At 46.9% G+C, this 12714-nt stretch overlaps 2 protein-coding genes; both read left to right on the forward strand.

Moving 5' to 3' along the window:
* The first annotated feature begins 8728 nt into the window (after window positions 1–8728).
* Window positions 8729–10216, forward strand: GSTUM_00001584001 (uncharacterized protein). XM_002835688.2 has 2 exons: window positions 8729–9561; window positions 9590–10216. Exons 1-2 carry the CDS (start codon window positions 8890–8892, stop codon window positions 9608–9610), a joined length of 693 nt encoding a protein of 230 aa, XP_002835734.1. The 5' UTR covers window positions 8729–8889; the 3' UTR covers window positions 9611–10216.
* A 935-nt stretch (window positions 10217–11151) lies between these two features.
* GSTUM_00001585001 (uncharacterized protein) lies at window positions 11152–11808 on the forward strand (the record flags this gene model as incomplete). The annotated part of the gene is made up of 1 exon (XM_002835689.1): window positions 11152–11808. The coding sequence occupies one exon, from the start codon at window positions 11152–11154 to the stop codon at window positions 11806–11808; it is 657 nt and encodes a 218-aa protein (XP_002835735.1).
* Between the last annotated feature and the right edge of the window lie 906 nt (window positions 11809–12714).

Below are 12714 nucleotides of genomic sequence, written 5' to 3' on the forward strand. Positions count from 1 at the left end.
TACTGTATGTATGCAACACGATATTCACCCAGACGCCAGGATGGAATGGAAAGAAGAGTGAGAGGGTGTGATTCGTGTGGACCTGTCCGAGTGGGGGGGGGGGTATGATAGAAGGCTGCTTGCTTTGTGTTTAGGCAACAGTGGGTTGGTGGTTGCCTGAAGGGCACAGAGGTGTGCGGTGCTATGAGTACATAGTACTCGCACCGGCAGTACCATCTGTACCCGAAAAGAACAGGGATCCGATGAATACTCTGTACCGGAGAGATACTCGTAGAGGGGGGAGGGATTACACGCCCTCCCCGGCCGGAACGGTGGAGTTCCGGGCGGTGATGGAAATGGAAATGTGGCAGCGAGGGTAGGTACCGTATACCACACAAGTTTATCCTTATTGTCAACGAAAACGAGGTAGAGAGAGAAACTTCCCGGAAAATACGAGTATAATGGTTAGTAGAGTATCATACAAGGTTACCATTTCACTCTGGTTGAAGTTTGGAAAACCGGAGGAAGAACGGCATAGACTGGCCCAAGGCTCGCTAGTCTACTGCGCGCACCTTAGGCGTGCGTGCCTGGAGTATCGTACCGGTATGACAAGTTACCGGTAAGAGTTTACCGCGGAAATTTTTGCACCCCGGGGAACACATCACACAAGGATCGGCAGCCCTGTTGCGCAATGGATGGATCGGTTGGACTACTTGTATCATGCCGTATCTACGAGTATCGCTATCGTGGTGGTTTTTGGGTTGCCGAGGCCTGGATTGTGCCTTCTTTGTGCGGGATAGTCTAAGTTAGTGGTAGTGAGTGGTAGACTACCGTACCGTACGAGTACTCGTTATGATTGAGTGCTCGGGCTCTTTTTTTTTTTTTTTTTTTTTCACACTTGAGCGGGCTTATCAACCCTCTCCCCCGCAAACTCTTAATTTAGCCGTTGGTACTTGTGTGATGGGTACCGTACCGGTACCGTAGTATTACTTGTACACCCGGGTACAGGATGAGACAGACAAACGTGCGGGCGGCCGAAGACATTTGTGCGCGATGCGAGAACCTGTATTGTACTCGTATCATAGTACTCGTACAAGTATCATAGAACCGTGTGAACCCTTAGCTCAAGCCTCTCTTCCGCTATTTTCCTGACCCCGCTTTTCACCTTCCTGTTTGGGAAGGTGGTGGCGGTTGTCAACACCATGCTCTACCACCTCAAGATCCCCTCTCCAGTGCTGAACTTTGGAAGCTTCATAAGCCTGGACACCAAACCTTATCGTGAGGCTAAACGAAATTTTCACCCCCTCTGGTGTTGGACTTTGGGTCCCTCTGCCAGATTGTGGTTCCTGTCCTCCCCCTCCCTCCATGGTGGCCACCTCAGCTAGGCTGTGTGAGGTTGCGACTACTCCTCCGCCCATCTGGGTTCTTGTACTCAGTTGGGTTTACTACTTTACCAATGTCTGGGTTACTTGGCAATACATGGTTGGTATTGCACTACCTCCGGTCATGCCCCCGTCCAATCAGCTATATGCGATCACTCCACTGGGGGCCGGCACATCCAGGTCAGTTGCCTTCATTACACGAAGCGAATGCATCATGGTTCTCCCCTATATTCCTAGCTGCTAGCCAAGGCTGGACCAGTTGAAAAATAGGGAACATGGTTTATCAAGGTGGTTTCCTTTGTTGGGTTTCTTTTGTGTTTCCTTTCTCAAGAGAATACAGTGTGGGTTTTCTTGTTGGCTCCTGTCGGTCCTGTTTTGTGCTTTTTTTATTTTGTGCAGAAGGAGCTTTCATGGGTGCGGATGTGCAGTTGGTCCCATATCAGAGGGACTTGGGCTGGCTTGTTTTCCCCTAGGCCTGTTGAGGAGGTTTTTGACTAGCATGTCTAAGGACTAAATCGGGGGGGTGGGGCAGTTATTGCAGAGGTGCCCTTGTATCTAGAATCCATGCTTTAGCCGGACTATGCTCTTATAGTGGAGGTTTGCACCTTTAAGCAAATAGATTCTACAATTTAACAAAAAAAAAAAAGTGTCAACCCTTAGCTAGGCGCAGCGAGACTTGGCAGTAAAAGTTTCCTTAATTTTTGACTATAGTAGGAAGCCAAGCCATGCTGCGCCTCGCTGAGGGTGTCGCCTCGCAGAGAGCTCACACAGTATTTCCTCGGCCACCCGTAAAACCATGAGGCCGCTCAGCGAGGCTTGGCAAATATTTGTATTTAGCTGACACCTATCATACTGAAAATGCGCCTAGCCTTATTGAGGGTAACCTGCTTCTCGGGCTCGAGAGAGAAACTACAGTAAAAACTCATGTTATCCACTATCTCCGTTGACACTGCTATCTCCATGACAGGGCTAAGAGAGGACAAATGTAGATGCCGAGTGACTGGGAGTAATTCCGAAATTAGCTTTCACGTACAGAAAATATCAAATTTACTTTCGAGTTAGCTTTCATCAATACGCTCTATGCCTGTTAAACACTTTTCTTGACTCCATATCACAACATGGTAATTATGACTCCAACCATGTTTTAGTAATGAATTTTCTCTGGTGTCATATGATATGAGTGCTAGAGTTGACTGAGGTGGGTAGCTGAGAAAAACCTAGGAATGACAGATAAATACGAGAAATGAAATGACTTGTAGTTCAAAATATGAATCAAACAGCTGAAAGAAAGGAATCACTCACCTGTATCATAATTCCCATGAAGGTTGTGAGTGTATATAAGAAAACTAAGAGTATAGCAGTTAGTATAGAATGTATTTCTCAATTCCAATCCAAGAAGAAATCCCTATCGCATTCAGCTTTTCATAATTCCTAGTCTTTTCTCTATTGAATACTCACCTTTAGTACATGTATTAATACCAGTATGCCACCGATTCGAAGTGCCAACATACGACGTAGTCCTAAAGCGAAAACTATTAAGGAGCGAAAACTCTCACCACGTGACTTGAAGCCAATTGTTTATCCAGAGCATACATATACCCAAAGGCAGAAAATCCGAGTACTTGTATTCCTTGAGCATTATTGAATTCCTGGACCAAATCCAGGTCAGTTACAGAAGCCAACACAGCAAGAAGCGTCCAACGTTTACCGTATTCCACAGCGCATAATTAGCGATTGGGTTAGAAAAAAGACACAAATAGAGGGAGGGAGAAAGAACTCACTTCTTAGAGTTCAGACATTTGGCGAGGAAGCAGCTAGCCACTGCTGGTGGCCAGAACTAGAGGCCAGGCTGTATACATATTTTCAGGAGTAGCAGGAGCAGGGAAGGATTGTCCGGAGAGGGTGGTTTCAAGTACAAGCAGGATTTCTGTTTCGAGAACTCTATCTAGCGGTTGGCGCTAGCTTATTCCATTTTAGCAATGGATGGTTCTGAGGCTTTCTTGGTCGACATCGAATTAGCTTACGAAGCATAACCAAGAAAGCTCAGAAGGTGCCTGAAAAATACCAAGCAATGGTAATCAATTGGCTGCGGTTCAACAGAAGGAACTCACAGCCCTGGATCAACCTTTTTTTTGATGTTGTTCTCTCTCACCCAGTCGGCTGGTTCGAGTTATCGAATATATGTAATTTAAACGAAATGCCTATCCCTTACGAATATTTGGATGGGAAGACCTACCACACTATCGGGGTAAAGACCATGTAGGCCAAGGGATCTCAGAGCGGATGGGATAAACGTCAAGCCTCTTTGGTGCTATGTGTTTTTGCGGATAGAGTACCTCGAGTGCCTCTAATGATTATCTTTAGAGGAAAGGGAATGAGACTTGTAAATGAAAAGTCCAAATATCATCACCAGGTGCTAGTAGAATTCAATAATAAAACTTACATGAATGATGGCTTGTGTTAGGCGGAGACAACTTGATAGACTTCAAAGTTGTCTAGGCCAATCGAGATTCGTTTTTGTAGACGGAGATTGTCTAGAAAGGCTCGGACTTGGCTCGTTTCGTTTATAACTACTAGGAGTGAAGTAAAGTAGATAAAGTAGGATAGAATTGTAAAAACAATATTATATTATTAAGGTCTCTTCTCCGTTGCTTGATGATGTCTAAAGCTTGTGAGGCACTTCGATATATATATTCCGTGTCTGAGTATTCGCGGACTACATCTATTTATCATACAACTATGTACTTCTTCAACCGTAATTCGCAATGTCGAGTTTTCTTCCAAGGTGCGAACACCTGTGGACCCTAAAAACCATCACACCTTTCTTGAGATTTACGATATTTCTTCTTAGGAAACATACTGTCCCCAATAGTAATATATCCGATTAGCAGAGTCTTTAGACTTATAGCCTAGTTCTTAGTCGAACTGAGTTGGCTCCAATTGTCTTCGCTATTGATAAAATGATCAGTCTTATCCACGGCTATATCTGCAAAGGTGGTCGTCATTACAACCATCATAGGTCATTTGATTCCAACCCTTTGTAACTCCATACCCAACCGATAGATTTTCTTTAGATGACTTCCTATTCACTCGCAGGAAGCCACTCCACTAGACTGGTAATTAATCTCTTGGTTGGCAACCTTTGGTTGCTCTCTGGGTAGTAGGTTTCAGTAACCATTGTAGTATTTAAGAATCACCCCATGACTACAACTTGTTCCGAAACCCAGTTGCAATACTCCGTGAAGTTCATTAGCTTCTTTGGTAGTGTCTTTTGGAGTTCTACTCTTCTGGTCTATGCAATTGTATCGGTCTCTAGTAGAGATCCTTTACTATTTGATACCAACTCATTATGCGAAATGGTCCCGTTACTTACACCCCATGCCAAAGGTCTCATACTTTTGAAGCCTAGTAACTCTCTGAGTAGTTGACGGAATTACTCCGTTCTACTTCCCTGGCCTAGCCGAAGGTCCCCTCTCATTTATCCTGCGAACAGGATCTGGTCGGACAGACGGCGGCGACATATAGGGTGTTATTCTAACACCTTTAATTCTGTGGTAATGTAGTCACAGGATGCAACTGAGATTGATATATGTGATGACGCGTGGGCTCCGTAAGGGAGCCGGAGGCGGGTGTTGGAGACCAGAGATTCCGATTCCAAGTGGGGTTACCCTACTTAGGATGGTTCCTAGGTATCGGGTTCTGGTATTCCTAACAGCTTGTTTTTACGTTTTATTGAGAATCCCCTAGCTCCTGTTCTCCAAGGACGACCAACACTATTTGTTATTGATTTGATGGAGTTACATAAGACCCCAGCGGTTCTTAATAAGCTACAAACATACACTATCACCCCCTCCCTCATCCCCGGTAGTTGTACAAGCCTTGTTCAGCCCCTTAACGTCTCGATTAATAAGCTGTTTAAGAAGATGATGCGCGAGCATACCGATCGGGCAATATTTACAGCAGAGACTATCGACAGTGTTCACTGCTGGACAGTAAGCCAACGGCGCATTCTTACAACCTCTTGTGTGGACGAAGTTTACAACAAATTTCACTAAGAGAAGGGAGATATCATTCAATGCGTCTTTCGGAATGTTGGGCTGTCGCTCCCAGTAGATGGGAGCCGAGATTCCGAGGTGGATATCAAGGGTTTTATGGGACTACAGATTGGAAACTGGAGAAATGATATTGGGACTGTATCTGAAGAGACTGAGATCTCACTCTTCAATGATGATAATCAAGACATTGAATTTGTAGACAGTTGATAATTTGACTTTTTACTCTTTTTTCTTTGTATTTGCTAACTTGACGTTAAAACTCTAAAACAATCTAGTGCGTCATTTCACCTTCTTTCCTATTATGGCAAGCGAAAATATGGCGTACCCCCCCCTGTATTGATAATCTCACACAAGGCGGAGATAGTGGATAACTCGAGTTTTTACGGTACGCGAGTAGGAGAGGGTCAGGGCGGGGATAAAGGCTTTTGCTTTGATAGCTCCATGAGCGGCTGAGGTGAAACTTACAATTGCGTCAAGATCGGACCCCTGAAAAGGGTTAGTCCTGGCTAGAAAGAGTTAGTCTATGGCGTGTTTATTGCGGTTTTGAGACAACACTAGGGTATAAAAATCTTATTTGAACGTACAAGTACGAGTACAGTACCGCACAAGTCAGGCAGTTCTCGTCAGTTGGACTAAATTTAATACGATGGATGGGTGTGATACTTCCTCTGTTGTCGCCATGACCTTTTTACAATTACAAGTAACAGGCAAGAATTATCCGAACATGAGACAACGGTTATTTGTCTGTTAGCCATATATTAAACATGTCTCATGTTCGGATACTTCTTGGCTGTAACCTGTACTATCTCTCCAATAGCGAACGGGAGTGTGCGGCACAGGTAACTCGTCGGGGGGTTGGACGAAATGCCGGAATTTTTTTTAGCAGATATCATACTGCAAAAAAAAAAAAAAAAACCCGGTTAAATATTATCGATTGAGCAGCGGAAATCACCTTACAGAACCCGTACTAGGCCTAGCCAGGTAAGTTAATGGGGTATCATAACGGGGACAAGTGTCATACAAAGTACGGTATGATACCCGGGGAGATATTTAGGTTAACCTAGCCCTAACTGTTCTCTAACTTTCCGGATGGGCACTTGCGCAATCCATCGGTCTGGGCGTTAACAAATTCTTCGCCTGGCACGCTAGGGCTAGATTTGGCAACAGTTTATCTGAACGTGGTTTCGAAAAATTGAATTTTCAGTCTTTTCTGCCCGCCAATGACTCAGCACTATCAGTTAGATTTGGGCCGTTTTTCCCGTCGCAAACAGTTCTAGGACGGGCTTAGCGTGTACAGTGTCGAACCCGATTGTTTCAGACACCAAGGGATAATTTACCGCGTGTGGAGCACTCTATCATACGGTATTCCTTCTTAGGGGCGTTATTAGGTCACTTGATTGAGTACCATACGAGTACTTGAGCAGAGGCCACCAGGAGGCCGCGGATCAAATGAATTTTTATTGTGTAAGCAACAGGGGAATTCTTTTTCCTTTGTTAGACTAAGTCAGTGGCATTGCTTTTACGCACATGCTGACATAAAGCAAACACCTTCCGGGGCACAAATCGCTGCATCCGGGAAGTGTTTATCTGCCGAACTCTTGGCGTGGTGGCTGGAGCAAGCACCGTTTTCTCTGATTGCTCGAGAAGGGAAGTTGGATAGACTTAGCCTTCCTCATAGTTTAGGTAAATTTATCATATCATACTCAGTAAATTACCGTATGATACAAGTAATTTACTGCTGCGAGGCCAGGATTTTTTAGCATGTTAACCTGAATTAACCAACCGCTCACCAACTGCTTACCGTACTCGAGTACCGATACCGTACCGTACGATATGTGCTTGAAGACATTGTCGCCCTCTTGAATTTCACAAGTACCCAGCAGGGCGAGCAAGTATGACAAAGGCTGAAGCGAGCTTGTGCCACGCCCCAGCATCTTCCTTTTACTCCCTGAAAGGGACCAAGCCTTATTATTGTAAAGCGCCTACCGGTACTCCGCGTGTACCTGTAACCCTCCCAACTCGCGGTCAAAGAATCCACGATAATAAAGAAATGTCTTGGCGGGTGGGCGATTAAGCAATGGGTTTTTTTATCCCTGAAACGGATGCTGCGCGCCTTCTCACTTGTCAATGCTGCTGGTGGGCCTGGATGAGTTGTGTGTGTGTGCTCACGGTGCTTGCGCTTGGATTTTTGGGATTCAGGCTTATCTTTGGTGTGGATGGGCGGAGCTCTAACTCTTGACAAACAAGAATTTACCGGGGGGTGTTAACTTGGGCTATTTTAACTATGGATGGGTAGAAAAAGTTAAGGTAGAAAGTAACGTTATGTTTGGGCTCGATCGAAATGTCTTGTGTGGAAGTTGTCTGCGAGTAAGCTGGGTCCTAACTCGACCGTACGGTTGCATCCCGCATGCGGGATGGGTTGGATTTTTCTTGTTTCCACAATTCTTCTCCTTCTCCTCTTCGGTTATCCATCCAGAAGCTCTGATTGCAACATTTGATTCGGTTAACCGGTACTAACTGTGAAAAAAAAAACCCCGGTACGATCTGGGGATTCCCTCGTCCTCTTTTCTCAATCGTTTGCTCGCCAGTCTAAGATGAGCGATTTGATTCGGCTCTATTCTGGAGGCTCTGCGGAAGGAACCGAATCAGTGGGGAAAAACCGTAGCATCCACAAGTTATCATAATTGGGACAGATCGTCGCCGGTTTGGGTCATGTGTAGGACTGTTATGGTATAGCGCTAGATTGTTCCTTGCTGGGGTAAAAGGGTTTCTAGATTGGGGTGGATAAGACCACGGCGGCTTGTTCTTCCATAATTCAATAAATTTATCCCGAGCTCGTTCTTCCCCTGTCAGAGTGTTTGTGATCTGGGGTCCCCCCCCCGTGTGATACGAGCACCCGGAAGGGGGGAAGAGAAGGGTGTGTGTGGGAGCTTGGAGCAAACGAGCATCCGGGACTCATTGTACGGTGAATCCCGTAATTGTCGAGTTCTGGTCGCGAGAGAGAGAGCAGACGCCGTGCTGCTGTATTCGCAAGCCCACACACACCATTCTCACACTCTCCCCCCCTCGAGACCCCCCCCGGCTTCCCCGGCGATTGTCGGCAAAATTTCCAACCTGCGACCCTCAAGCGGCCAGCCTCCCCATTTGCCCTCCTCCGGATCGAGCTGTCCAGCTACGGTCATCTCAGTTTAGAAATTATTTTCTGTCGTCTCCCATCCTCCTGCCTTTCCTTTTCTCCCTTCAGTTTGTCTCCTCCTCTTCTTTCCTCCTCCCTCTCTCCCTCTTTCCTTCCTTCCTTCCTTCCTTCCATCCCATCGCACCTAACCTCCTCACTCACTTGTTCACTCCTCAACCCTACGCTACTATTCCCACTCTCTCCCTGTCTCTTTTCTCACCTCTTTGACAAACATTTGCCCTCTCACCCTCATACCCTCACCTCCTCAAGCAAACAGCCCAACAATCAAGCAAAAAAGATGCAAGCTACTACTCCTCAAGCTTGTAACCAATTCCTGGCACACAAGTCTGCCGCCTCGTATCCTAAAAGGCACCTTTACACTGGCTTTGCCTGCGGGATCGCTGACCCCGACTGGGAATTCATCGATAGAGAATACAGCAACTCGTGCCATGAAACGGGCGCCGCTCTCGCCTACAAGTTTGCATCCGAAGAGAACCCTATGCAACTCCGTAATGACACAGGAGGCATGGACGACGACGAGTTCAATGATGAGGACGAGGGCGTTGATGTCGTCTACCCGTACCAGCAGTACATGAACAAGGCTGCCACCGTCGCTTCAGAAGAGGAGATGAGCGATGTCCCCGAGTGTGAAATGTCTTCATCTCATGAGGGTTCCGTCATTGACGATGATGTCCTTGATAGAATGGACGCTGTTGCTAATAGCGGCTTTGGTACCGGTGCCTTTTCTCATTGTCCCGTCGTCCTTACATCAGATGGCGGCGACGAGGTTATGGAGATCGAAATGGGCATCCAGATGGACGATATTTCCGTCGATAGCTCGAAGAAGAGGAAACGCTGGGCAGACGACGACGACAATGCTCAGCAACAGATTCACCAACTACAGTATCCCACACAGACTAAGTTTGCGGGTGCTCCTTGGGGTGCCTTGCAACAGAACAACGCCAAAAGGGTAAGAGTAGTCTATACTTAAAGGATAGGATCAAGCTCGCCGGAATTAAAATAGGGCATATAATTATCCTCCCCCCTCCTTTCCCCCCTCAGGTAAGTAACGGAACGATTACGTGGAATACTTCTCACGAACCCTTGGTTTTTTTTTGCCGCACTTATTTGTCGTATTCTTTGGGCTCAGGAACTGGTTAACCGGATAACTACTGGGGATAGAGAACCAATGTTTCTCAATTTTTGTTTCTTCCAACTCTTGATTTTTTGCACCCATTCAAAGAGTTTTTCTTTTCTTATCTCCCTTTATACTCTCACATTTCCTTTTTATCAAAATTTGGTCTTTTTACCTTTTTTTCCCTCTCCCGTTCTCCTTGTCCCCCCCCCCTCCTCACCATCCTCTTCCTCCTCTGTCCATCTCCCCCTTCCATGATCTCTTGTATTCTTTTTTATTACTATCCCATCATCTTCGGTTTTGGGCATGGGTTTTGAGTTTTTTTCAACGGAAGGTTTTCTTTATCATTCACCAGTCAAGGGGAACGGTTTCTTTTCGGGAAAATATCTCTGGAACAAAAAAAGGGGGGCAGAAAAGAGGGAAAAAGGACCATTTGTACATTATTTTGCGAGATCATATTTGAAAAAAATCGCCAAGTTTACAAACGAAACGAATATTGAGCAGCGCGCAATTGATCACATACCATGCATAGTTAGTCCTGCGCAGGAGTGTTGAGGGTCGGAAAGGGCTCTCTCTATGGGGGCCAACCGCTCACCAAGCAAGCAAACAGGGAATCCTATCGTACCTCAGGCTCCGGCAGCGAAAGTGATAGAGGGCAACTAATGATAAGGTCCCGTGTTTTACTTTCCCTCCTTTCCCTTCTCTCCTCCTTTGGAATGATACTGTCAGGCACTGGGATTGCCCTAGTCATTTCGGGGATGATCCGTTTCTACGGTAACACGGTGCGCAACCTTCTCTCCATCTATGATATGGATAAATGATAAAACTCTTTTTCACTTCTACACATTTTCTTGTTCATCCGCCCAGAGTTGTGCTGCTTCGCGCCAATTACCGCTTTTGGCGATTGCAGTTGAGAATGACCCTACTGGTTGAAGAATTGGTGGATGGATGGAGGGTTTATCGCAGTGGGTGAGTTAAATTATTGGCTCCGGACGTTCGGGGTCAGTTGGCTGGGTGATTTGGTTGTGTTTGGCTTGGAAGGGCGGGAGACGTTAAGCTAAGGTCCTGTGACTTGTTGGTTCATTAGGGGGGGGGGGTAATTTAGGGTTCGGGGTTCGGGGTTGATTGTTGGATCCGGGGTATGATACTTGGGGATGGATGGGAGGATTCCAGAGCCATGAGTGGTTAAGGTAGCAATTGTGGGGGTGTTTGGAAGGTATTTTGTCTTGTTCTGTGTATCTTTGATGTGAGACGATTCTGGTGAGGGTTTGAAGGTTCGACGGCAAGTTCCGCTGGAAAAAACGTCATTACAGGTATCAGGGTTACCACAAAACATTTTCCCACTCGAGATAAGTTAGGTAGAAGCTGCCCACGCCGACCAACATCACACATAATTCCTACACCACGATATATCTCGTCCAAATCATGGTATTATTATTAACAAGGGTGATAAACCCGCGCTTCTCCCCCCTCCTCCGCCGAACCTTCACAACCAAACGCCCACCACCGCCCCATTACTACACCCTCTTCCCGCGCTCCCTCCCCTCGGGCCCACCACCCTCGGGCCCGTTCATCCTTTCCCCGACCGTCCTGAAATCCCTCCACCGCGAATTCCTCAAATCCCAGCAATCCGTGCATCCAGACCTAACGCAGGACCCGTCGCTAAAACTCGCGGCGCAGAACACGAGCGCCTACCTGAACACCGCGTACAGGACGCTGGGAGACCCGCTACTGCGTGCGCAGTACTTGCTGCGGATGCGCGGGGTGGAGGTGGAGGATGAAGCCGGGAGCGTGGAGGATACGATGCTGCTGGCGGAGGTCATGGAGGCCATGGAGGAGGTGGACGAGATCGAGGGTGACGATGAGGGGGGAGGGAAGGGTGGGGAGAAATGGCAGAGGGCGTGGGGGGTTAATGAGAGTAGGATTCGGGAGGAGGTTGATGGGTTGGAGGAGGCTTTTGGAAAGGATGACTTGGAGAGGGCCGGGGCGGGGTGTGTCAGGTTGAGGTATTGGGGGAATGTTAAGAGGAGGTTGGAGGATGTTTGGGAGGGGGGGAGGGGGAGGGGTGAGAGCAAGGGATGAATAGATGGATAGATAGGGGGGTGCGATACCAAAAGTTCTTGATTCGCTGTACCTTTTTGAGTTTCTTCGGGGGGGGGGGTAATAATAGGGAGAAACAGAGAGTGTGTGGAGGACTCTCTTATGGCTGTACAGTATTCCGTATTGTGCTAAAGCTTGTCGTCGTGTATTGTATGAGGATAACTATGGGGAACCGTACCAGTACCCGAGCATTCTACGCTCCGCGATAGAAACTTCATTTCCCTCCTCAAGTATAGACAGTACATCACTCTATCCACTCGTCAAAATATCAACATCAATATCCAGCCCGGGGGGTTTACGTTACACCCACAAACAAACCCTCCTCCACCATATCATCGAACCTCACTCGCGCCTGGAGCCTTGGCAAACCCGTAAATCCCCGAGCCCTCCTCCCCATCGGCACAGTGCGTACCGTACCGCACACGGTCATAATCCTGCAGTCCTAATCAAAACCGGAAAAGTGCTAAAGATAAATACCGTACTTGGGGGCTATCTCTTGACCTTTCTTTTTTTCTCCCGGCTTGGATACCCTCAGTTTACGTTTACCATTACCGCAGGTTGTGTTGCGTTCGGCGAATCGTAGTCGACTTTACAAGTATGATCTGATACATTGCGTTACTTAGGTTGGCAAGTTGCCGCGGGCGATTCAGATTACCGTACGAGTACTATTATTGTAAGTTCAAACGTGGTTGAATTTTTCTTTCGGTTTACCGTAAACCGTGGGTTCTTTCCCCCCTTGAGACGTTCGGTCTGTTTTTTTGCAAGGGGGGGGGAAAGGTTTTACGGTATTGTACTGGTAACCGTATGATAGGTACCTTTCGCTGTTTCATGGATGGGAAACTTGGTCGCTGATCGTGCACGGGGATAGTTATTCTAGTCTACTGTAAT

The sequence above is a fragment of the Tuber melanosporum genome (assembly GCF_000151645.1).
Source record: "Tuber melanosporum whole genome shotgun sequence assembly, scaffold_113, strain Mel28".
Lineage (NCBI taxonomy): Eukaryota > Fungi > Ascomycota > Pezizomycetes > Pezizales > Tuberaceae > Tuber > Tuber melanosporum.

Excerpts from the sequence above, each read along its gene's own strand:
- GSTUM_00001584001 (XM_002835688.2), top strand. The coding sequence starts at position 8,890 with ATGCAAGCTACTACTCCTCAAGCTTGTAACCAATTCCTGGCACACAAG. Across the intron at positions 9,562-9,589 it reads AACAGAACAACGCCAAAAGG|GATCAAGCTCGCCGGAATTA; the intron begins GTAAGAGTAGTC and ends CTTAAAGGATAG.